The sequence below is a fragment of the Acomys minous genome (genome assembly GCF_964271855.1).
Source record: "Acomys minous genome assembly, chromosome: 8".
NCBI classification, from domain to species: Eukaryota; Metazoa; Chordata; class Mammalia; order Rodentia; family Muridae; genus Acomys; species Acomys minous.
The window spans coordinates 92364608-92390628 of record NC_140489.1 but is presented as its reverse complement, the minus strand read 5'-3'; the positions used below and the strand labels follow the sequence as shown (position 1 = coordinate 92390628).

The following is a 26021-nucleotide window of genomic DNA, read 5'->3' as shown; positions in this document are numbered from 1 at the left end:
CCTCCCCCTCTATATGTTCATAGGGTATCAAGTCTCTTCTTGGTAACCTGCTGTCCTTCCTCTGAGTGCCATCAGGTCTCCCCCTCCAGGGGACGTGGTCAAAGGTGAGGCACCAGAGTATGTGAGAAAGTAATATCCCACTCTCCACTCTACTGTGGAGAGTGTTCCGTCCATTGGCTAGATCTGGGTAGGGGTTTAAGGTTTACCGCCTGTATTGTCCTTGGCTGGTGCCTTAGTTTGAGCGGGACCCCTATGCCCAAATCTGCCTATCATAATGTTCTACTTGTAGGCTTCTAGGACCCTCTGGGTCCTTCTACTTTGCCTTTCCCCCATGATTCTCTCATCTAGAATCCCACTAGAATGTGCTAGAAGACTTAACACTGCAGAGAGAGGACAATTTTAAGGAGCCACTCTTGAGATTTGAGGGCCACATGAGCCTATCATGAGGTGATGGCTGTAACAACAGGATATTGCCCTAGAAGCTTTGAGCTTGTCACCAGACCATTTATTTATTTATTTTACAGGATAGTATGTGATCGAGACTGGGGGAGGAATAGTATTTAACTTTGAGGATCAAACTTTGGGATATTTTGTTTTAAAACCTATTCCCCCATTTTCCTCAATGTGTTGCCAGCTACTCCTCTTTATCCATTTCTGCACCTAGGAGACTTCTTCAAAAATGAGCCACTGTTTTTGTTGAGAGTTTAGTATATCCCCGAGGTGTTTTAGAGTTTAATAAAACATTGGGAGTTATGACCATAGACCATTCTCTTTATACTAGTCTTTGTTTAATTTTTTTTTAAGCTTCTTCTTTGCCCAAAAGTCATCCCCTCCATTTGTTCTCTCCTGCGCTATTAGTACTCACGAAGTCCTAGGTCAGCTGTTGCCTCCTTTTTATAGACTTCTGTTTTCCTAAGGCAGACTTTTCTGCTGTGCTATCTACATACTTCATTTATGTTCCAGTACTTTTTCTAAATATTTAACTTTATCTTGGCTTTCCATTAGCATCCTCATGTGCCAAGGCCAGGCCTAGCACATGTTCTGTGTTGTGAACATGAAAATGGAGGAGGAAGACAGGGAAAGAGTAGCGTGGACTCATAAATGAAAGACTGTGTACCCAATGGTAGATAAATAAATTGTATTCAATTTCAAATTAACTGATGATGAGAATATATGAGTAAAATACATTTTTCTCTTGTCTTCCTAATATTTTATATTCTTGCTGTTAGCAGTGGGAACCATAGAGCCCAGTTTTCCACTCATAGGAAGCAACTGGGTCACTTCCATTTCCCAAATGTCAGCTTTATGTACAAGGTCAAGCCATGCTCACTTTTTAAAGCATGTCTTCTTGGAGGGGTTTCCTCAGTCTTAAGGTGCCTGCAGTTTAATCCTGTCCTTTTGAATTCTGAGTCAAGCCATTTCCTGAAAACTCTCTCCTTCCCAGGAATTAAAGATCTAAATACAGTGCTCTTAGCCTGATATGTGGAGCTCTGGTGATGTCACTCCTGTCTCTTTCCTCCCCTTCTCTGTCATTTGTTGCACCCTGCATTCCAGCCAAGCCTGTGTGCCTGCAGCCTCCAGTCTGCTGCTGAATAGTGACTTCTCAGACCCTCCTGTCCTGCCTGAACTTCCACTTGCTCTTCAAGAATATCTATCCTTAGGACTATCTCTCCCCAGCTTTCCTGAACTTGCTTGTGCCTGCTTCCATTCTAGACAGAGTGCCCTTCTAAACACTTCCTTAGCCTTCTGTGGTTGCCCTAGTTATGTAGTGGGCAGGCTTCTTTGTAGTGTCGTTTACTCCTTTTTGTTTTCAACTAGACTGTGACATAGCCAGGGGCAAGGGCTTGATCTAGTTTTGTGTTTCACCAGCACCCTGTCTGAGACAAAGGCACATTGTGTCTTGGAAAATGTCTATCTGATGAATAAATGGAACATTGCCAGTTTAGCATCATTGCACCCTTGATCCCCCTGGCCTCTCATTGTCCCCATGGCATATATTTTAGCCCAGTTTGTATTATTGTGTCACATCCTTTAAGTTGTTACTTTGTAGTTCTTGTCTCCTGTGGAGTCTCACAGGAGTGGGATACTGTGCAGTGTCTTGATAGTCTGCAACCTTTCCAGCGATCTAGACCCTGAGTATTTAGAGAGATGTTGATATGTTGACAACATGGTGTTTCATTGCACTTCTTAAAAATGTAATCACTTCACAGCCTGATCCCAGCTCCCTCCTCTTCTCCTCCTAGTTCCACCCTCAAGCTCCCCCTCCTTCTTCTCAGAGTAGGGAAGGACCCCAAGGGGTGCCTAACCACCCTGGCACCTGGAGTCACAGCAGTGATAATCACATCCTCCCGCAGTGAGGCCAGACAAGGCAGCCTAGCTACTAGAAATGATCCAAAGGCAGACAACAGTCAGAGATAGGCCTTACTGCCATGGGACTCCTGTTAGGGGACCCACATGATGACCACACTGCACAGCTGCTGCATATGTGTCATTCCACTTTTTTTTTTTTTTTTTTTTTTTTTAGAAAATCATGTAGGGATACAAACATAAACAGTGGTTATCCTGAAGGGCTTAATAGTAGTGAATTGTTTACTTGTGGTAAATGTGTAGTGCCTGTGGACTGCATAGACGCTATGACATAGAGGGAGTTGGTGAGCTTGAAGATGACATCAGGAGTCAGGAAGATTCCTAGAGCTGAATTTCTGAACTGATTGTAGAAAGACAATGAAGGAGGTTAGAGAAGAATGAACTTTGCTTTCTCAGATAACAAGAGATTCCAGTTTTGTTCTAAATATGTTTCTTTTATGTTGTGTGTTTACATGGAAATGTAATAGGACAATAGGATGTTTTGATGTGATTAGGTCTGTCTTGCAGATCCAGTTCCTCAGCTAGCTTGGCTTTGGAAGTTGCTTATACTTTATTCTCAGTTTATCTTTCAAGCCATATCTCTTTACTGTTATAGGCTTAGGGTTCATAAACCTTGTCCTGTGCACTCAGCTTACTCCACTGATGGGCTTTGTATAGACTTAGCTAAAGCTGGATTTTATATTTGTTTAGAGTTTTGAAAAACAAACAAACATATAAACATAGCACTCAAAGCCTCTGTGTGGCCATGTTCACTCCTCGGTATTTGCTCCCTGTATCTACGAGTCTCTTGAGTGTTGCACACACAGCTTTGTTTCTAGTTCTGGTCTTGAAATGCTCTCATTTAGGGATCCACTTGACTAAAAGACTTTTGTTGTGTTTGAGCCATCATTTGATGGTTTGGGAGTAACCTGTAACAGGCAATAAACAGTCAAAAGCCAAATATGCTATCTTAAAGAAAAATAATGCAGAGAAAAGAAAAAAAAAAGAAGGAGAGGATGTTGTTGCAGAATGGTTGTGGCAGGCCACCCTGATGAGGTGACATTTGTGTCAAGTTCCACTAGAGAACAGGAGCATGCTGTAAGCACTCCCAAGACAGCATCTCAACGGCAAGAAGAGACATTAGTGAGGACTAGTGAGGCACAGAAAATCACACAAGGTGGGGCCTGATGTGTTCTTGGGGAATTGGGAAGTCATTAAATAGATATGGACGGGGGTTGACATTATCAGGTTTGTGTTTTTCAAATATCACTACTCTAGGGCTGGGGAGACGGCTCACTTAGACCGTGCTTTCCTGCATGAGTATGAGGACCCAAGTGTAGTGGGCACGGGTCCTCTTGCTCTCATACAGCACTAGGGAAACCAGAAATGTTAAACGCATGGGCTTGTCTCTTCAACAGAAGGAATTAACACTTTTCCCCCCAGAAAGATAGGATTGGATGTAGTTAATGCCCTACTCATTTTTTTTTTCTATTTGTAGAGCCAGACCTCACTAGATACCCTCAAACTATTATGGGTGTTTGTTGTTGTTATTTGTTTGTATTTTGTTTTGTTATTGTTATTGCTGTTGTTTTGGTTTCTCAAGACAAGGTTTCTCTGTGTAGCCTTGGCTATTTTGGACTCACGTTGTAGACCAGGCTGGCCTTGAATTCACAGCGATCTGCCTGCCTCTGCCTTCCTCAGTGCTGGGAACAAAGAAGTGCACCATCATGCCCGGTCAGACTGTTGTTTGTCCCAGACTCATCACAGACTCCTGAACACCTAGTAGAACCCATTTTTTATGGAAGAAGTCAAAGGTACTTTACAAAAGACATGTACTCTGCCAAGGAGTTTCGATGTAGTCATGCCTTAAGCTTTGTTATAATAATTGTTACAAGAGAAATTTTTCCACAGTTGTACTGTGCTTTAAAATAATGTCAAAAATAAACTGCTCAAAGTCAGACTCTAGAAGTTTGAACCAGCACCAGCTAAGTAAATTGTGTTGAACTGGATTTCTTTCTTGCCTCATTCGGATCATTACTCTGCTGCCCATAGCGTTTGCAGGTTCCCACACCTGAATACCATCCCATCAAGGTCTGGCAAGGTGGTGCGCATTTGTGGCCTCAGTGCCAGAGAGGTAGAGAAGGGAGCATCCCTAGCATGCACTGGGGAGCCAGTCTAATTAAACCAATAAGTGAGCTCCAGGCTCAGTGAGAGACACTGTCTCAAAACTAAGGTGGAGAGTAACAGAAAGACACTTGATATTAACCTGTGTCCACCACACATGTGTTTATGTGCAAGCATGTATATATACAAATACATACCCAGAAAAATCACTGCTCTGCAGGTAATGTTGGAGTCATGGGTGCACACCAGGATCACAGGGGCTGAGAAAATAAGTTTTGCTTAGTTACACCCACACTTGTTCTTTTTAGGCACCTTATAAGGAGAGGAAGGGCCATGAGAATTGGGTGGATTGTTTTAGCTGCAGTTGCATGACTTTATCTCCTGTTTGACAGGCTTGCCTCACTTTAGTGGTGTGAGAAGCAGGGCAGAGGGCTCTCCCCAAGCATTCTTCTCCCTGTTTCCCATGGGTCGCTGCCTGCAACCACCCCATGAAGCTCAGAGTCAAGTTATTTCCTGGTGGGCCATATTTCCCCTCTACTCTTATCTGGACCAGAAACTAAGTGGCCAAACCTCTGCTGTGTTGCCCCATTCCCACCTGAATACAGATGGCTCCATGAGACGCTGCTTGGCAGTCTGGACATTTCAGCCTGTGGGGGTTGGAGGCTTCCCTATCTGAAGTAGGTTGTGGCCCTTAGTTAGTCTGGACCTGCTTTCTGGAAACCAGCTTCTTTGTCTCTGTGACCTGACCCCCTCTTACCACTTCAGTGAGCCTCTCCCTACTCTCCCTCTCTTGTTCCACAGTTCGCTGTGGAGAGCTGTGGGAGGCCTCAGTCCTTGAAAGCATGCCCAGCTGCCCCAGTGCTTTGGAGAAGGTCAGAGCCTCAGGTGTTCATTTCAGATGTTCACAAGCATCTAAGCTGTGGCTGTCGCAGGTATCACCATCTCAGAAACTTAGCTGAATTCCTGTAGGTTGGATATCTGTGAGCAACATATGCACATAACTGCTGTATCATTGGAGTCTTTTGTTTGCTCATTTGTTTTGAGACATTTTCTCCTATGCCATAGGTCTTTGATGTATCACCCCCATCCATCATCTCTCTCAATTTAAAAAGAGCTGCCTTAAAGCTATCAGGTTTCTGTGGAGGTCCACATCATTAATTGGATCTCTGCCCTGAGTCATTTTACCCAATTGAGAGAATTTACAGGTGTCACACCCTCGCTTCATCTTCCCCTGAAGCATTTTAATCTTCTGAAGGTTTTATCTAGCATTTGCTATCTATGCATTTCACAATCTTGCCTTCTACAACTGGTGTGTAAATAGAAATTGCTTAACCATATAAAGCCCTGAATTTCTGTGTTATTTTTCTACCCTATTCTGTTCCTACATTCTATCTGGATAATAGTTTGGTAAACTAATTTCTTATTTTTATTGTTTGATCATAGTATCCTATAATCTCTAACACATTCTACTAATGCTGATATTCCAGCCTCTCTAGAGCTTCACATTCATTAGTTTGTGGTACGCTATATGGATAAATGGCATATGCTATCCTATATGAATATGTAGTATATGATATATGGATATATTGTATACAATATACTATATTGATACATGACATTCAATATTCTATATGGATAAATGTTATATGATATGCTATGTGGATAAATAGTATATGTTATATGAATATATTGTATATGATATATATAGGTATATGGTTACAATATACTATGTGGGTAAATGACATGTGTTATATGATAAATGGTATATGATATATGGATAAATGTTTTACAATATATTATATAAATAAATCATATGATAAACTATATGGATAAATGGTATGTGATATGCTATATGGATAAATGGTATATGATATTGCTATATGGTTAAATGGTATATGGTATAATATATACTATATGATTTAATATAGACTATATTGATATATGGTATAAGATATACTATATGGCTAAATGGTATATACTATACTATATTTATAAATGGTATATGCTATACTATATGGTGTAATATACACTATATGAATATATGGTGTGAGATATACTATATAGATGTATGGTATATGACATACTATATGTATATTCAGTGTATGGTCTGCACCCCAAGTAAGAATCACCAACAGTGTATTTCATTACAGTGTAACATAGACATGGTTTTGCAGTGTCTGATCTGTACCAAAACCACTTATGGCAATACTCTCAGCACCTGCTGTTTGTCAGAAATGGCTGAGGTTCATAGTGGCTTAACAGTGTAAAAGGTTTATGGTCCGTCATTGTCCATTTGGAATAAGAGACCTATACCACAAATCACTTAAGAATCTTGCTGGTGGGAGCCCTACCATTTTGTATCAGTACCACACGAGCCCCACATGCTCACATGCTACAGCTGATGTGGAAAAGAATGGGTAATGACGATCCATGGGGTTTGTTTGTTTTGTTGTTTTCCTTAATTCATACTTTCCTTCACAATGGCACGTGACACTTGTGGTCAGATTTCATTGGCTGGAATGTGGCTGATCCTGCCTGCAAGGAAGCTGACAAATAGTATGGTAGAAGGGATGCTGGTATCTACTGAGTATGCCATCTGTCACATTATGAGACAGGCTATATTCTTCAGGAGAAGCGATGATGTCTTAGAGCTGGGGCCTGGCAGGGAAGATGGGCAGTCCTTCAAGTCAGGTGTAGATCCAGAACAATGTGCTGATGCCATGACAGCTGGACTTCTCCTCTTCATACACCATGGCCACACATGGTTTCTTTTTGAACCTTTTCAAGCTTTATCCCATTTTTCTGTGGAATCTAGGAGATAATCAGAACCTATTTGTTCAATAATAGAAAAATTCAGCCATTTACCTTTATAAGTGTCTTACCATTACTATCGTGTGTATGGCGGTCAGAGGCCAGCCTGTGGAGTTCAGTTCTTCCCTTCTCCCATTGCTGGCTTATCAACAAGCTCCCTCACTCACTTGAGCCACTCACCTGTCGTACTTATCTTAATTCACAATCCACATTATTTTAGTAGCAGTAATTGGTGCAGAGAATAGTAAAAAATATTACCTGTGTTATCATATTAAAAGCATATATTGATGGCATGTTAACAGACCTCCAATAGTAACTTTTAAAATTATGATATTGCATGACAACCAATTATAGTAAAGATGTTGCTATTTCTTACTCTGATACTTTTCATTTTTTTCTTTTGTTCCTATCCTGTTGATCATAATAATGTTTAAAAATTAATAAATGTCTAAATAAAGGTTTAGTGATGAATTTGCATTTCCTAACCATGCTCTGGAGTCTTCCATGGTGAGCTTGTTCTTAAAAGTGAGGTCGTGAAAAGCATGAGTTGATAAAAGCCCAGTCAGATAAAAGCCTTCTGTCCTTTGTCATAATTTCATTCTGTTTCTTACAGTCCTAGCTGGCTCAGAAAAAAATTAACTTTAGGTTATGTACTCAAATATTTATTTAGTTATTTTCAAATAGTTGTTTTTAAAAAAAATATGTTAAGGTAGGAAAAGGAAAATGCCTCTTGTGATAATGGTGCAGTATGAGGATCAGAGTTTAAACTGCTGAAGACAGTCAGGTGACTGGCACACGTGGTCTGAGAGTGTGTCGTACAGAGGGGCAAGGCTGGGTGTTGCTGGGAAGCCAAGGCAGTGGTGTACCCTAAGAAGGTGGGTTGTGCACATGATGTTGGAGCAATGGACTTTCCAGAGGCTGAAGGTGAGCGCTGAAGAGCCAGCTGGATCTGGATAACTGCATGCGTTTGCTGTTGAGATCTCTCTTGTCATAAAAGGCCAAGCCAACACCCTCTGCAGGCGAGGGTGACACCTGGGAGTTAGAGACTGCCTCTGTGGCTGGAGTCTAGGATGGGGTTCAGCTTGGTGCTAGCTTGAGTTTCATGCTAGGCAATTTGATGAATTTATTTTAAAGGGGGACAGTATACAAGCATTACTTATGAAATTCACTAGGAATATGAAAGCCCTGTGGGTAGAAAGTTAGTTGGCCGAATGAAAAAATCAGCCTCCTTTATTGAACTCTTGCTGTAGGCACTGTGCTATACTGATTGTTTTGTCTACTATCTTACGTAGTTTCTTAAGATGACCTTATGTGGTAGATGGCAATTTTCACATTTTGCTGATGAAAAAACTAAGGCTTGAAATTCTATGTCAAGTTATTAGATAACTGGGACTAAGTAGTAAATATTAGAAACAAATTGTCTGAATTTCCCTTCCTTCCAGATTCCTGTACCTTCTTCCCAGCTTTTGTCACTATCAAGTGCCTTGGATAGTGATAATCCACCTGGACCTAAGTGCCCAGGGGCCTGCTGTTTCTCCTACCACTTTGCTTTCTACACACATAACTCCCTTCCTTTTTCCTATTCCCTAGCTTGTTTACACTCAAAACTTCTCTACACTACACAGTAGGATAGGAAAGATATTAGACAAGCTGGCATAATTGTCCAAATTGAATTTTTTTTTGGCAAAAAAGCATAAATAAGTTACAAGATTCACAACACTGTCACTCAGCCTTGAATTTGTCAGAGGACTCAGCCAGTATGCACACTGTGATACTCTGTGAGACCTAGGATGCAGAAGATGGCCAGGAGGAGGCAGTGTGGTATCCGTTAGGGCAAATTCTGTATACCACATGCTGTGGAGTCCAGCGTTTTGATCTGTTTTTCTCCTGAGGCAGGCTTATTATGGAGGCCAGGGTGGTCAGGTTTTCAGTCTGCCAACTTCAGCCGATCCATTCATGCATCCGATTCCAATCTCCTTCCTCCTTACCTTTCCACGCTTTGCACGTACATGGTGGAGGAGGGGAAAGCCCGTTGAGCAAGCGCAGGTAGAGAGAGGAGTGCACTATGGCAGGGAGGAAGAGCCACTGCTACAATCAGTCCTGTCCAGTTAGAGCATCGGCTCTCAACCTCCCTAATGCTGCGACCCTTTACCACAGCACCTCGTGTGTGGTGACCCCCAACCATACCATTTGTTTTCACTGCTACTTCATAAGAATAATTTTGCTATTGTTATGAATCATAATGCAAATAATTTTGGAGATAGAGGTTTGCCAAGGGGATCATAACCCCCAGGTTAAGAACCACTGAGTTAGAGGCCTCTTGTTTTTTTGTTTTTTGTTTTTGTTTTTTTTTGTTTTTTGTTTGTTTGTTTGTTTTTTGTGCCACCTGCTTCGTAGCAAAGCTCAGGAAGAGGTGAGGTTGCAGAATATGCTTCAAAGCTGCATTACAAAGCCAAACTTTAGTGCAGTTCAGTGGAAGCAGGACCTCGCTGAGATAGCTTTAATCAGTATTTGTGTAGAATTGAGGTAACTTGGAACAAGGGTTGGAGACATTTACTTCCTAGTGTAGTCACTGATGCTTTGCATTTTCACTTATTTCCATCTTTCAGAAATTTGTCAATGACTAATCCTAAGAAAGAACAGGGAAATTTAACATGCCGTCAAAAGCCATTTACTTGTTTTTGTTTTTGTTTTTAATCTCTTAAAATCCTCAATCCCTTTGAGGATATAGCAGAAATGGCGTTGAGTAGTCAACAGGAGACAGACTGTCAGGGTTTATCAGCTGGCACCTAGAGTTGTTCAGAGGGGTGCCTCCCTCACAGCGGCAAGCTGGACTTTATTTTGTATTCTTGAAGGTAGATGAGTTTAATGTGCATAATATTATTAGGATACTGTAAGCCATGCACACCTAATGCAGAGGCTGTGGTGTGTTGGGGAGTAAGTGAATGAACATAATACTGTTATAAAAGCCAGAAAAACACAGAGAAAACATTGCTTAGAACCAGGACACTTTGTCACTAACATTTTATATCACATATTAATATATGTAGTGATATAATTAATATTTATTTGTAATAATTTTCTACAGATATATTATATACATATTTATGTGCACAGAAAATGTAGAATATATACAAAAATTTATTTTGTGTATAGTAAAAGATACAATTTAAATTTTAATGTAACTATGTTACTGACAATTTTATGTCCAAATTTCTAAAATTTAATGTTTTATGGAAACACTTTATAAAATTTCTCTACTGACTTTATAGTTCTAATTTTAGTAACTGGGTAATATGCTCAACAGTAATTCATTTTAGACTAGTTACTGTGAATCTTGTCAATTCGATTGATTTTGAATTTTCATTTTTACAGTCTTATTCTACTTAAAATCTTCATGCCTCTGTGTCTGTTTCTCTCCTTCCTTCACCCAGTAGCAGTTGCTTTAGGAGTTTTCTTTTGAGACAGGATCATACTAGTTAGCTTATGGTAGCTTCAAGCTCACAATATTTCTGCCTTCACCTCATAAGAGATGAGATTACTGACATGCACCAGCCCCTCCCGAAGCCCATGGGGTCTTGATTTTTTACCTAAGAGCGAAGAAATGCTCAGGACTGCAAATTCTGGCTGTAAATGGGTCTATTGTTTGCACTTTAGCCAACAGTCAGTGGGAAGTCTGCTTTCATCCTTGCCGTTTTGCCCCTTTTGACTACCGTTATTGTTTAAAGGCTATCTTAGCAACTGAGTAGAACAAATGTTATTGTACTATTTCTGTTTTCTTCAAAGGAGGGCAGGTGGACAGACACTGGACAATAACCACTGGTTAGCTTCTGTTAAGATTTCACTTTTAAGCAGGAGGAATGGGAGGATACAAGGGATGGGATAACAATTTAGATGTAATATGAATAAATTAATAAAATATATATTTAAAAAAAGATTTCACTTTGATTCTGCCTCACCAATACCTTATTGAATGTGTCAAGCATAGTACTGGCTGGTTTTCCTGACTTTGTTTAATGCCTTTTAAAGCTATCAGTGGAAGCACGTGAAGAGATGACCAGAAAGGCCATTAAGACAGTCAAGCATTTCATAGAGAAACCAAAGAAAAGGAATTCTGAAGAAGACCCCCAAGAAGGTGATTCTCAAGTCACCTATGCAGATGCCTTGGCTCATCTGGAGACATCACTTGCCCACCTGGAAACCCTCAGCCACAGCTTCATCCTCAGTCTGAAGAACAGTGAACAGGTATGAAGTGGACGCCTGGGAATGCCTGGTAGCTCAGGCAATTATCGCCATATTTGTTCTGTTTGCCTCAAAGCCACTTTGTAACTGTGCTAGCTCTTGGCTATTGTAAGAGATACCTGAAATGACCATTTCATGAATTGACAAACCTTACTTCTGCTGCAGTTGTAAAAGTTTCGGTCTGGGCAGTTGGCCCCTTTGCTGAAAGGCCTGTGGTGATAACATGTGATGGAGTGAAACCACTCACATCTTCAGTAAGAAGCAAGACAGAAACAGAAAAGGCTGGAATCCCATTATGCCCTTCAGTGTCCTGATGCCTGCTCAGTGGACCCCATCTTTTAAGAGGTCCCCCCACCCTCCCACCTGAAATACATCCCCTTTGTGGGATGTGAAGATCTCGACTAGAACAGTAGTGTTGTTGAGGTTGTGGACATGAAAAGTGGTCCTCTTATCACTTGATTGCTTTCCTTTCTCTTTCTAAAGGAATTTGGGCTAAAGATGGTATCTGAAAAGATGAAAAGGTAGATGGGGGTTGGGGTGTAGCACAGAGCACTGGGTGGGTGCCAGGTGAGGAGGGCTTTCTAAAGTTGACACGTGTATGAATCATAACAGAGGCCATAATCCCATTGTTTTTTTAAAAATCAGGAATGCTAGTTTCTCATGCATGCTTCAACAGTAATTTTAACTATGCCTACACTTTATCCTGTTGTCCTGATGTATCCTTCCAATATAAATTTATTACTGATAGGAATTTTCTGGCTGGTCAAACTGTTCCTATTGGGTTTTAAACTCAGCCTGCTCTGTCTCCAAAATAACCACCATGAGGCTTAGGAGTCCTTCCTCATGGTCAGGTCTAAGGACCTGTCTAGTAGGACTCTACTAAAAAACAAGTCATATGAGGTCCTCAGAAACTTTGTTCTTTTTAATATATTCTTGAAATTTTCATTTATTTATTTATTTATTTATTTATTTATTTATTTTATGGGTATGGATACTGTGCTTCCATGTATGTCTGTGTGAGCCAGGAGTATGCAGTGCCCATGGAGGCCAGAAAATGGGCTGGAGACTGTGCCCATTTGTATGCTAGGAGCCAAACCCAGGTCCGTTGGAATTGTACCCAGGGGCTCTTAATCACTAAGCTGTCTCTCACCTTTGCTCTTTTTTAATTAGCATATAAGGTATTAGACTTTATTATGGTACTTTTAAACAAAATATGTTTTAGTAGATTTTTTTCTCTCTGACAACACTGCCCAGTTCCATGTACTGGTTTCCTTTCTTTGTTCTTTCTGTTCTGCCTGTGTGTGTACTTGTGTTTATGGTGTATGTGTGTGGTGTGGTGTGGTGTGTGTGCAAGTGCGTGTGATGTGTGTGTATGTGTGTGTGGTGTTCTGAGAAAGTGAGAAAGTGTGTCACTGTATAGCACTGGCTGACCTGGAACTGTGACTGTCCTACTCAAATGTCCTGACAGTTGAGATGACAGATGTATACCATCATGGCCAACTTCTTCTGTATTTTAACAGTGTGGGACTTTAGAATATTCTTTTACATAGTTGGGAGGGTGACAGATCACTGAGTAAATGATTTTTAATATATTTTATTAATTTATTCATATTACATCTCAATTGTTAGCCTATCCCTTGTATCCTCCCATTCCTCCCTCCCTCTCATTTTCCCCTTACTCCCCTCCCCTATGACTGTGACTGAGGGGGACCTCCTCCCCCTGTATATGCTCATAGGGTATCAAGTCTCTTCTTGGTAGCCTGCTATCCTTCTGAGTGCACCAGGCCTCCTCATCCAGGGGACGTGGTCAAATATGGGACACCAGAGTTCGTGAGAAAGTCAGTCCCCACTCTCCGCTCAACTGTGAAGAATGTCCTGTCCATTGGGTAGATCTGGGTAGGGGTTTGAAGTTTACTGCACGTATTGTCCTTGGCTGGTCCAGGACAGCCAAGGCTACACAGAGAGACCCTGTCTTGAAAGAAAGAACAACAACAACAAAAAAACCCACATCCTCCAAAGAGTAAATGATTTTTATATGAGTGAAATAGTGTTTAGATACAGGAATACTATTTGACTTGCCCTATAATGCCATTGCAAATGGACCTAGGTAGCTGCTAACCTCCTTTTTATTTTCTTAAATTATATTCACTCACTAAATCTTAAAAGTTGATCAGATTGAGTATTGGTTTGCCCATCAGTGTAAAAATCTCATTTAGAAGATAGTAGGGCCCAGTGAGGTAAATTTGATCCCTTACCTAGGACTCATATGGGAGAAAGCAAGAACCAAATCCTGCAGGTTGCTGTGACTTCCACAAGGTGCTGGAACACACATACATGTGCAGAAAAGCATTCTAGAAAATTTTTCTAGAAATTGGTGATGGGCTGAATTGAAAAGTTGGCCTGATTTACTTTTACATTTTAATGTGGTAGGCTCTCTAATGGACACCACTAAATAGTGGTATAAACAGCAGATAAGCCACTTTGGGAACAAACCGGCTTTGCAGTGTTCACTCTATTTTTTTTTAACATTTATTATACCATAATTTATAATTATAAAATCTATGGTAAATTTTGAATCTTCAAGCAAAAGTGATTTACATGTTTTAGTGTAAAAAGTTATATTTTTGTTGGCTTTTCAATTGTATGTTAAAAACCAGAACATTCCATTTTTCTCTTGGTAACAAATGGCCTTTAGGCCTAGCATGGTGTGTTTGAATTCAAGGGGGCTATTAAAGATACTTCCGCTTATTTCACCTTAGAATTTAAAGTGCCATTTTGTTCTTTGTGAGTGACATTCACTCCAACCACCCCATGTGGAAGAGTCAATCTGTGCTTCCTAAATTGAACAGCAGTTGCTTTTCTTAAAATACTTTCAGCCAGGAGTAGTGTCACACACCTTTAATCCCAGCACTTGGGAGTCAGAGGCAAGCAGATCTCTGTGAGTTCATAGCCAGCCTGGCCTATACAGGGAGTTTTAGGACAGCTACAGCTACATAGTGAGACTGTCTCAAAAATATGTCCCCCTGTCCCCAAAAAGAAAAAGATATTTGCATAATAAAGCTGAAATAACCTTCAGGCATTAAATTTGCCCTGTAAACTTCTCATTTAGACTTTGAACCCCTCTAGTTACACCTGAAGCTTAGAGTGAGCTAAGTAGGCAGCTGGCACCTCTGGAGTCTTGGTTTCCTCTTCTCTTAGTGCAGATGCTAGAACTGGCTGGCCTGGTCCATGTGCTCGTTAGGGTTGGATTGGAAGATTTCAAGCACGGGGGAGAATAATGAAATGCCTGTTTATCAGAGTCAGGTCCCAAAGGTGCCCATCCTCCACCATGCATGCCCTGCGTTTACCCCATGCCTGTAGGTTAGTGCATCCTAGACAACCTTTCATTTGTCCATAAAGACTTGCTGAGCTTCCTCAAAAAGATTATATTTAAAGTGTAGCCACTTACCATGAGATTGCGATAGATGTGAGGACATCCTACTGGGATTCTAGGTCAGAGAAATATAGGAGATAGGGAAATAGAAGGATCCAGAGGGTCCTAGAAACCTACAAGAAGAACATCGTGATGGGTAGATCAGGGTCCAGGGGGATCTGCTCAAACTATTGCACTAACCAAGGACAATACAAGTAGTAAACATTGAACCCTTACTCTGATCTACCCAATGGACAGGATATGACTCTGACATGAACTCAGGACCAAGATGTAGTCCTGACCACCTCCCTTGGTGGGGAGGCCTGATGGCACTCAAAGAAAGAATAAGCAGGCTACCAAGATGAGACTTGATAGACTATGACCATATAGTGGGGGAGGAGGTCCCCCTCAGTCGTAGACCTAGGGGAGGGGAATAGGGTGAAAGTGGGAGGGAGGGAGGAAATAGGAGGATACAAGTGACGGGATAACAATTGAGTTGTAATCTGAATAAATTAATTAAATTAAAAAAAATAAAGTGTAGCCACCACTATATATCACACTACAAAATGGTAATTCTTTAATATCATTAAAACTTGGCTTAATGTTCAGATTTTATGTAGAGGTTTTAGAAAATGAAGCATTATGTTTGGAGTTACCAGGGAAGTGACACAGAAGCTAGAAAGCAGTGCTGTCATCCTGTGGCCATGTGCAGTATGCTGGGAACCAGAGCTTATGGCAGACTTCCTCAGTTATTTCTTGTAATATTGGTTGGTACAGATATTTTATAGAGAAACAATGTATCATGGGTAGAGAGTAACTTCTAGGTCCTACTGGGTGGCAGTGTGACTTCAGGCATGCTATTTAGTGCCTTGGATCTTCAGTTTAGTTTTTGATGAGATGGGACTAATTAAAAGTACTTGTTGGATTTTTGTTGGAAATATTTAATTAAATACCATGTGTGTAACAGCTAGGATTATGTAATTATTCTTCGAAACATTATAATGATGATTATGCTTTAGAGCTCAGTGTAAACAGTGCAGTTCACACTCCCTGCTGGTCTGTGCCTGATACTGTTAACAACCTGATTTTTATGTCATTCCTGGTAGTATTCACAGTGCCCTCTGTCCACAAGACCGTCTTGTCCTCATCCTCAATTTACAGAGGCTGAACTTTCTAATCATAACAGCCAACCACACTAGTAAACAGTAAAGGAATTATTTGCAGTCAATATAGGTGGGCTTGAGTCTAAGGTTTTGGTGGCTGATCCATGTCCCTTGGTGTGCTGTTGATGATGGGAATATGTCCAGTTTGTGGGCCTTCTAAATATGCTTTGTGTGAGAGACACATTTAATTTCTTGCTAATATTTCTGTGTTGAATACTTTTTCTTTTCAGGAAATACTACAGAAATACAGTTACCTCTACGATCTGTCCAGATCAGAAGGAGGGAAACTTCAAGACCAAGCTATAGCCATGTGCTTAGATGGCCAGCCTCTACGGATGATTCAGCAGCTGTTAGAAGTGGCCGTCGGTCCTATCAACATCTCACTCAAGGATGTAGTGCATAGCGCAATCACACAAATAATTTCTGCATTGAGGTGAGTGAGCTATAATGTAACCATTACATAGTTTGCCAATAATTGTACCCATCTCATAGCCTTTTTTTAAAAAAAAAAGAATTATTTATTTATCATGTACACAGTGTTCTGCCTGCATGTACACCTGCAGGCCAGAAGAGGACACCAGATCTCAATTTAGATGATTATGAGTCACCATGTGATTACTGGGACTTGAACTCAGGACCTCTGGGAGAGCAGCCAATGCTCTTAACCTCTAAGCTATCTCTCTAGTTCCCACCCTTTAGACTTTATGAAGCTAAACTATACCCAGGCATGTAGAAGCATGTTATATTTTCAAATATTTTACAAACCTGAGAGATTACTTTTAGAGTATTCAAACTCTTAAGACTTAAAATGTCTTGAGAATAAAGAACCATGAGTATGTGTCTTTGTTATAACATACCATGAAGCCAATTCCTGGTTGGACTCATTTTCCTCTACACATCATAACAGAAGCAAGAGAAAGACCAAGTGACATGTGAAGCAGGCAGCCAAGAGCCAGGTTGCCCTGTGGCATTGGTGTGGCTGCTCAGCTCCTGCCATTTGTAATTGTCCTTCTTAGAGGCAGTGAAAAATGGTGCCAAAGTAGTTCTTTTGATGAACTCAAGTCACAACTGGAAGTTTGTCATTGGCTACTTATCTTAGCACATTGTTTGCCTTAGGGCATGAGTAGTGGAAGCTTGGGGGCAGAGCAGTCCTTACTTCCTGCCCCCACATAGGCACATTAGAGCACAGCAAGCAAGAGGATGGGAAAGGAGAAAAGTGAAGCTAAGGGAATAATGAGGCATCATACACTTTCTGTGAATAATGTAATTAGGCTAAGAGATTTAGTTGTATTTAATTTATTCTCCTTTTAAGCATTCTTTGTAATTCTGTATTGCTCTTGAGGAACTTTTTGATTAAATGCATGTCAGTTTCTGAAGCTAAACTGAAATCAAATGAGCCTTTATCAGTTTAATTACCCTAGCCTCATACAGTTTTCACATTAATGCTCTGAGGTACCTAGCAATTTTATGCAGAGACAGACAAAATGCTGCAGCACTTCATTTTAGAAATAACAAATTTTGCATTAATAAAGCTTTGTTCTATTAGTCTGTTATGATTTCTCTGTTGTTGCTTATGAGAAGCCCTCATTTCCAAGTGATAGCACATATTTATTTGCCATGTTTTGTACCTTTTAGGTTGTAATTACTGTTTCTTAACCAGATAAAGCTCACAAAATAAACATTTGAAACATTTGTGCCTTTGTAGCATTTCTGCTACTGGAGACTTGGTTCTGATCAAGTCTGAATTACACACTGATTCTAATGACAGTGCTCTAAAGACATTTGACTAATGTGTATGTGACACTTGCAGCTATAGAAGGTTCAGGAACATGCAGAGGTCAGCTGTTTCACTCTCAGGGCCAAGGACACTGGCTGTGCTAGGCTCCTTCATATATCTTTTAACTTAGATTTAGTAGGCATAGGAACAAAATGACAAAGACCTAAAAGTAACTGACCCTAGCAGGTTGTTTAGCTATGAAAATATTCTGAAAACATGTGTAAAATTTTTTTTTCTTCTGTTACACTTTGGGAATTTGCTTGAATTCTAGACAGTGAGTAAATACTGCTTTTTAAAAGCATCAAGCTGGTGTATTTAGAACATTATTACTTACTTAATGCTTAAAATCTAATTTTCAGTTGCTTTTGAATGACAAAGTAGGTTGTGTTGTTTTCCAGATAGAAATGTGTGCATGAATTAGACCATGAACAAAGCCTCACATCCTTAGTGCTTCACTTTGAGCTCACAGAGTTGTAAGCAAGCGCCTCACCATGCCATGATCCAACTGCCTTCACCTGAGTGTGTCATAGAAAGTATACTTCCGAGGCTCCATTAACCTCTTCTAACTCAGTTATTTTCTTTCTCATCACAGTGGCAGGAGTGCTGAACTTTGTGAGCAACATGATCCCCTCCAGGTCTTAGAAGGCATTGTTGGGGCAGTCCACACCAGTGTGGACAATGGGTAAGACCAGGTCATCTTTGTCCACCTCCATGGAATGGCTTGCTGTGTTTCAGTTACTTTACTATTGCTGTGAAGAGACACCATGACCAAGGCAGTGTATAAAAGAAAGCATTTACAGTTTCAGAGGGTGAAACCATGCAAGGACATGGCAGCAGGCAGGCAAACAGGTATAGTGCTGCAGCAGTAGTTGAAAGCTTACATCTAATCTACAAGGGAGAGGAAAAGAGTGGGCTACACTGGGCTTGGCATGATATTTTGAAACCTCAAGCCTACCCCCAGTGACATACTTCATCCAACAAGGCCACACCTCCTAATCTTTCCCAATACAGTTCCATCAACTGGGGACCAACCACTCAAATATATGAGCCTATTGAGGCCATTTTCATTTAAACCACTGTTTTCTATGTCCTGGTCCCCATAGGTTTGTAGCCATATCATAATGCAAAGTGTATTCCAACTTATAAAATACCCATTGTCTTTCACAGTTTCAATACTATTTAAGTGTGAAGTCTCTGCTGAGACTCAAGGCATGAGGTTTTGAAACCTCAAAGCCGACCCACAGTGATCTACCTCCTCAACAAGGACACAACCTTCTGATCCTTCCCAAATAGTTCCACCAACTGGGGAACCAAGTGTTCAAATCTGAGCTTATGAGGAGTGGTTCTCCTTCAAACCACCACAACCTCTTAATGGGAATGCAAGTCTTTGGAGTTTACAGCAGTCTTTGTTGCAACTGATATCCATGTCAGTCATGTCTGGCCTCTCCTCAGCTAGCCAGTTTCCACTGAAAATAACAGTGAGGAAGGGTTTAGGAGATGCCCCACTGAGTACTGAGTACAGAGTAATAAAATAGTTTTTCTTTCCAGCTATTATTCAAGCACACACATGTGCCTGTGCTGCTTCCAGAGGATGATAGAAAAGCTCAGCACTTGTCTAGGACCATAGAACTAGGCTCTGCCTGAGTGTGACTCCAGGCTTAGCAGGCAGATGCTGTATATCTTCATGACTTATAGAATATCTTATAGATAACAGTGTTTCTTCCTGAGCTCCATTTCCCCCCCAGGTTTGAGAGGATGCTCTGTTGATAAATATGAGAAATTATTGCAAGCAGGACCCTCTGTTTCCTCTGCCTCTTACCTTGTATAGTTTTCTAAACTCCTTTTGCTTGTATATCTTCAAATAAGAAAATAGCTGTAGCCTAATTCTGATGCCTTATTCTAAAGAGATCTGTGCTTATTCAGTGTGATTGCTGTGTATCCTGCTCTAGTCAGTCACAGGGAGTTATATATGGATAAGAAGTAACCTCTAAGCCCAGGGGTGTCTGTTTTTCAGAGAAGACAAGTTTACACATGGCCCTAGTAACTGCTCTAGAGTTGGAAGGACCATATTGGAAGCAAGAATGGAAGACAAGGAACAGCAGAGAGGGAAATGTGGTGGGTGACTGGGCCTAGCCTCTGACCTCACTCTGTTAGGAGGAGAGGGTGTTGGTGTTCTACCTGAGACACTGTGCTGGCCAGTGCAGGTGGAGGTGCTGCCATCCTTGTCCCAGTTCCAAGGGAATTAACTCTCTCAGCCCCTAGCTTCTCTCAAGTTGGCTTGGCTCTGGGTCCTGATCTTTCAAGATGAAAGACCCTCTCTGCTACTGCATAGGCCACTTCCAGTAACTTGTAGAATCCTGTTCACCTGGGGCCCTCTCACAGCTAGAAGACAATGTTTTTTTCCCCATGAATTTCTAACCGGATACACTGAAGAATGTACCTTGGGTCTTTGAAATACAGGATATTTATTTTTCAAGCCCCAAAAGAGACTTTAGGGAGTGGAAAAGCAGAACAAGATGCTCCTTTTCATTCCAGAGATAGAATAACAAAGGATTCTTGGGAAAAGCTTCAGATTTTTTTTTCTTGAAAAAAAGCAGGAGGAGAAGAAAGATAATATAACTTCTATTTCCAGCAAGTATTCTTTAGTTGGCATAGCTACTATTTGCTTGGCTTTTATTTCCCAGCTGCCTGGAAGAGTTCCGTGGAGGAGGCAGTTTATGTTCTAGGAAGTTCCAGGTAGTCTCTGGAGGACCATGGGGCACCAACTGCTCTAACGCTTTGCTTTCAGGTCACTTATTTCTGTATCTGACCCAACTGATGCCCCCCTAGGTGTTGTGCCTCTCGGCCCTGCCTCTTCCTCTTGTCATACAACCTTCATCAGTCCCAAGAGTTTAAGTCTGATGCCCACTCTGCTGAGCATCCATAGTGAATAGCCCCTACCCACGCATGTCATCAGCAATCACAGACGTACATGGTACCCACTCGCACACACATTTGTTTGTATGCTCCTTGGGATTTGTATGTTCCTGAATTTCTGCCAGAGAGTCTTCAGAGAAGATTAAGAATTGGAGTGTATATGAAATAGCTACCATTTGTCTGGTTATATGGCTGTTATTTTTTTAGGAGTTTTGTTTTGCTTTGTTTTGTTTAGACAGGGTTATATGTATCCCAGGCTGGCCTCAACCTCACTGGATGATCTTGAACTTCTTTCTGTTCCTCTTGCCTGTGCCTTCCAAGTGCTGGGTTTACAGGTCTGCCCCATCTTGCCCTTGTGGCTATTCTTCGTACATAGTCTATGCTGTACCAGCATGAGCTCTCGCTTATGCTAGAGCAAGTGTCAATTGCTTTGTAACTGCAGCCTGCCTCTCCTGGGCACTCTTCTCTTCTGTGCTGATTTCACATCCAATGAACTCACAGCACTCAGACAGTTTTAATGGAGCCTTTAGCCATCTAACTAGATATGGCTATACTGGCCTCACAGAACTTTTGATAGAAGCAACTTAAAGGAGGGAGGGTTTATTTTAGCTCATAGTTTGAAGATGCAGTCTTATCCTAGAGGGGAATGCTGCTTTTAGCTGAGACAGCATGGATGTGAGCCTGTTTGTTCACATCTGAGCTGGTGGGATTTGACTCTCCCTTTCTTTCCTGCCTCTCTTTGTTGATACATTGTGAGCCTTCAAGGGGATTGTGTAAATAACCTAAATAGGACTGAGCACTAAATTGTCTGCTGGAGGATTTTTAAAATCTATTTTTATTTTGGTTTCTCACATTCCTTTTTCTCATCACCCCAGTCCTTTCCAACTCCCCAACAACAGGTAGGAGAGAAAGAAAATGGGGGTGGGGGCGGGGGGAGAAAGCAGAAATAGGTCTCTTAGCTACTTCCTGCTGTTTAGGGTTTTTTGGGGCAATACCAATCTTCCTGTCAGGATTATCTTCAACTTCTCCTCACACTGCATCAATAGTAACTAGAAGCATCAGGGGAGAACACAAGCAGCCTTCTTCTTTCTCAGAGCCCACTCCCACCCCCACCCAACCCCGTCTCTCTCTGTGTTCTGGCATTTATCCCCTCTCCAGAGTCCTCAGAATTCAACTAACTACAGCTGCCAAAGACTATACCCTTCTCAGAGCTGCAGGGCACATGTAGTCAGCTGCTGTAGACAATCCCGTATCTCAAAGCTGGGATTAAAACAAAAATATGTTTTATAACATAACTGAGAAACCACACTTCATAACAATTGTCACTTACTCTCACTGAGCACCTTAAATAGCCATGCATCTATGAATTCACCACCTTTCACTGAAGAGAGAAGTTCCTCTAGTCAAGACTGAGAATGGCACTTGTCCATGGGTATAACACAAATACATGTGTTTAGAAGGCGCCTTGGTACTAGGACAAGCTACGCAACAAAGCTAAGTTCTCCTAGAGCCTAAGACCTCTTCAGCCATGGATTGCAGACCAGGTTCATACTACCACAGACCTGAAACTGGTAGAGAAAACAGTACGGGATACTCTGTAGACACAGGCTTGGGAAGGATTTTTTACTAAGAACTCTGCCCTCTCAGGAAACTAGCCCAACAAATGACAAATAGGGCATGCTGTGAAACTAATATGCTTCTGTACAGCATAGGAAACTGCTAACTGACTGAAGAGGGACAGTACAGAATGAGAAAAATCTTCACAGGTCAAACTTCTGATTGAGGGTGGCCATATAAGATACACAAAGATCCCCAAAGCAAAACATTAAGAAAACAATAGAAGCATACCTTAAATTGCAGTACTCAGGGAGGCAGAGGCAGGCAGATCACTGTGAGTTCAAGGCCAGGCTGGTCTACAAAGTAAATCCAGGACAGCCAAAGCTACACAGAGAAACCCTTTCTTGGACAAGAAAAAAGAAAAAGAAAGATAACAACCAAATGAAATAATGAGCTTCAGTTCTGAGTAGAGAATTTACAAAAGTAATTTGAATGACAGACACTTTAAAAATGTAAATTAAAATATTTTTGAGATTCCATCTCACCCTACTAAAAATGGCTATTATCAAGAAATCAATTGACAATAAATTCTAGCAAGGAAGTAAGGAAAGAGAGACCCCTGTTCACTGTTAATAGAAGTGTCCACTACTGTGCCTACTTTGGAACTTTACAGGTTCCACAAAAAGCTAAAAGTAGAACTTATCATATGATCTAGCTAGACCACTCCTGAACTTATACTCCAAGGATTTCATCTATCCTCTCCACTGAGATACATACTCATCCATGTTTCTTGCCACTGTATTCACAATAGTTACAGGAAAAGCCTACATGTCTAGACAGATGAGTGGATAATGAAAAAATGGTACATATAAGCAATGGAATTTTATTCAGCTGTAAAATTTCAGAAGATGAATGAAACCAAAAAATTATGGTCAGGGAAATAACATAGGCACAGAAATACAGATGCTGCATGTATAGGACACATAGTAATGAGTATTAATAAGAGAAGCCCCAGAAGATCTCAAACAATAGGAGCGATTATCATGCCTGGACAGAAGTAGCTAATGAGCACTATTCCTAAAATACCACGTACTTACTGTAAGACAGAGAAATCAAACTGGAGCCAAATTGAAGCCTTCCTCTGTACTGCCGAGTGTTCATGGCACTGAAAGGTACTATGCAGGTTATTAGGGAATAACTGGTATCACTGTCTTACTCAGCTATAAAACTTGCAACCTGGGTATTGCAAGGCAAGATGCACCTTCTGAGCCAATAATAGCATGATTGTTATGAGCTAACTAACTGCTCTCTGGACGTGAGTGCCATCCAGTTTTTAAAGAAGGTGCAGAAAGTGGCTGTATGTGTAAAGTTTAATTTGGAAACATTGGAATACAAGCTAATCCTACAGTTGGGTTACCTGCTGGCCTTCAGTATAGAGGATCAAAGAAAGTGTCTTTAGTTCTTTTTAGAGTTCAAATTCTATGATTTTTATATTTATAAGAAGTATCAAAGGTCTTATATTTTGCATATTTAAATGCAGTTTTCTTTTCCCCATCCTCAAGTAAGAATAACTGTTTTTGTTATTATATCATTAAAATATTTTAATACCTTTTTCAGTATACTTTAACTATTTAAATTTAGATATGGCTTACTTTCTATGATTCTGTTATACTGAATAGTTTTATGACAATCTAAAGTCATCTGAGAGGAGGAAACTTCAATCAAGAAAATTCATAAGATCCAGGTTTGTGACATTTTCTTAATTACTGATGAGTGGAGGAAGGCCCAGCCCATGGTGAGTGGTGCCATCCGTGGACTGGTGGTTCTCAGTTCTATAAGAAAGCAGGCTGAGCAAGCAATGAGGAGAGATCCAGTAAACCGCACCCCTCCATGGCCTCTGCAGCAGCTCTGTCCTCCAGGTCCTGGCCCTATTTTAAGTCCTGTCCTGACTTCTTTCAATGATGGACTACATGTGGAAATATAAGCCAAATAAACCCTTTCCTTCCCAAGTTGCTTTTGGACATGGTGTTTAATCATAGCAAAGGTAACCCTAACTAGGACATGTATCATGAGGAATCTGACATGCCTTTAATCCCAGCACTCAGGAGGCAGAGGCAAGGGGATCTCTGTGAGTTGAAGGCCAGCCTGGTCTACAAAATGAGTCCAGCACAGCTAGGGTTTCTACACAGAGAAACCCTATCTTGAAACAAACAAACAAACAAACAAGCAATTTTTTCAAAGATTGCTACTTTTATATTCTTAAAAAAAAAAATTGTTTTGAAAAAAAACCCACATGCTCAACTCCTTAGATGTTAAAACTCAGAGAGATCAAGGATACAAGGAACATACCTAAACACAATAAAGACAATATACAACAAGCCTATAATCAACATCAAACTAAACAAAGAGAAACTTAAAGCAGTTCCACTGAAATCAGGGACAAGACAAGGCTGCCCACTCTCTCCATATCTCTTCAATACACACAGAGTATGTACTCACTTATAAGCAGATTTTAGCCATATATTACAGGGTAACCATACTACAATTCACAGACCCACAGGAGGGTCTCCTTGGATGTCAATCAGATGGGGAAATAGAATTGACAGTGGAAATGGATGTAGAGAGGGAACTGGGTAGAAGACAGTGTGTGGAGGGAAATGGGGGGTGGGTCAAATGTGGGGAGCAGAGGTGAGGTGAGGTGAGAGGGCTTGGAGAGCAAAGGGAAACTGAGAGCAGGGACATCACTGAGACAAGCTAAGAGGCCTGTGACAGAGTAGGCTACAGGGACAATATGGGGAGGTCTCTAGCTGAGTGTCCTAGCAGCAGGGGACATCCAGACTGAGGAGGCCATCCTCTAGCTAGGCAGTACTAATAGTGGTCAAAGGGGAACACCAGTACACTTACAAAACCTTCGACCCAAAATTTACCTTGCCTATAAGATATACAGAGATAAAGATAAAGACTGAAGGAATGTCCAGCCAATGCCTGGCCCAACCTGAGACCCACCCCATGAAAGAGAACCAACCCCTGACACCATTCACAATACTCTGCTATGTTTATAGACAGGAGCCTAGAATAACCTTTCTCTGAAAGGCCCCACCCAGCAATTGATCAGATCAAATGCTGAGACTCACAGCCAAGCATTAGATGGAGCTCAGAGTCCCGTGGAAGAGTGGGGGTTGGGATGGCAGGGGAAAGGGCCCACAGGGGACAAGAAAACACCACAAGACCAACAGTCAACTAACTTACGTGCATGGAGGCATACAGAGACAGAAGCATCAACAAAAGCATTCTTGGACTGGACCTAGGCCCCCTACACATATGTCACCCATGGGCAGTTTGATCTTCCTATGAGTCCCCTAGTAAGTTGAGTGAGTGTTGTCTATGACATGGACTCTGTTGCCTGCTTTCAATCACTTCTCCCTAATGCGGCTGCCTTGCTTGGCCTCAGTGGATGAGGATGAGCTCAGTCCTGATGTGACTTGATGTGCTGGGGTTGGGGTGGAGGAGCTTCCCTTTTCTGAAGAGAAGCGGAGAGGGTATAGGGATAAGAGGGTGGGAGGGAGGGCCCTACAATCAGGATGTAAAGTAAATATATAAATTAAAAATAAAAAACTTTGTCTTGATTCTGTTGCTTTTGGTTGACATCCCCTTCCATTCTTTTGTACTTGCA

The 26021-nt window shown here is 41.1% G+C and overlaps 1 protein-coding gene across 2 annotated transcripts in view; it reads left to right on the top strand.

Moving 5' to 3' along the window:
• The window catches only part of NBAS (NBAS subunit of NRZ tethering complex), a 302855-nt gene that overhangs the window by 231565 nt on the left and 45269 nt on the right, over window positions 1–26021 (top strand). For both annotated transcript variants that reach the window (XM_084791395.1, XM_084791394.1), the window contains exons 45-47: window positions 11311–11526; window positions 16329–16531; window positions 18468–18557. In XM_084791395.1, coding sequence (XP_084647521.1) covers window positions 11311–11526; window positions 16329–16531; window positions 18468–18557 — 509 coding nt within the window. The remainder of the gene's footprint in view (window positions 1–11310; window positions 11527–16328; window positions 16532–18467; window positions 18558–26021) is intronic.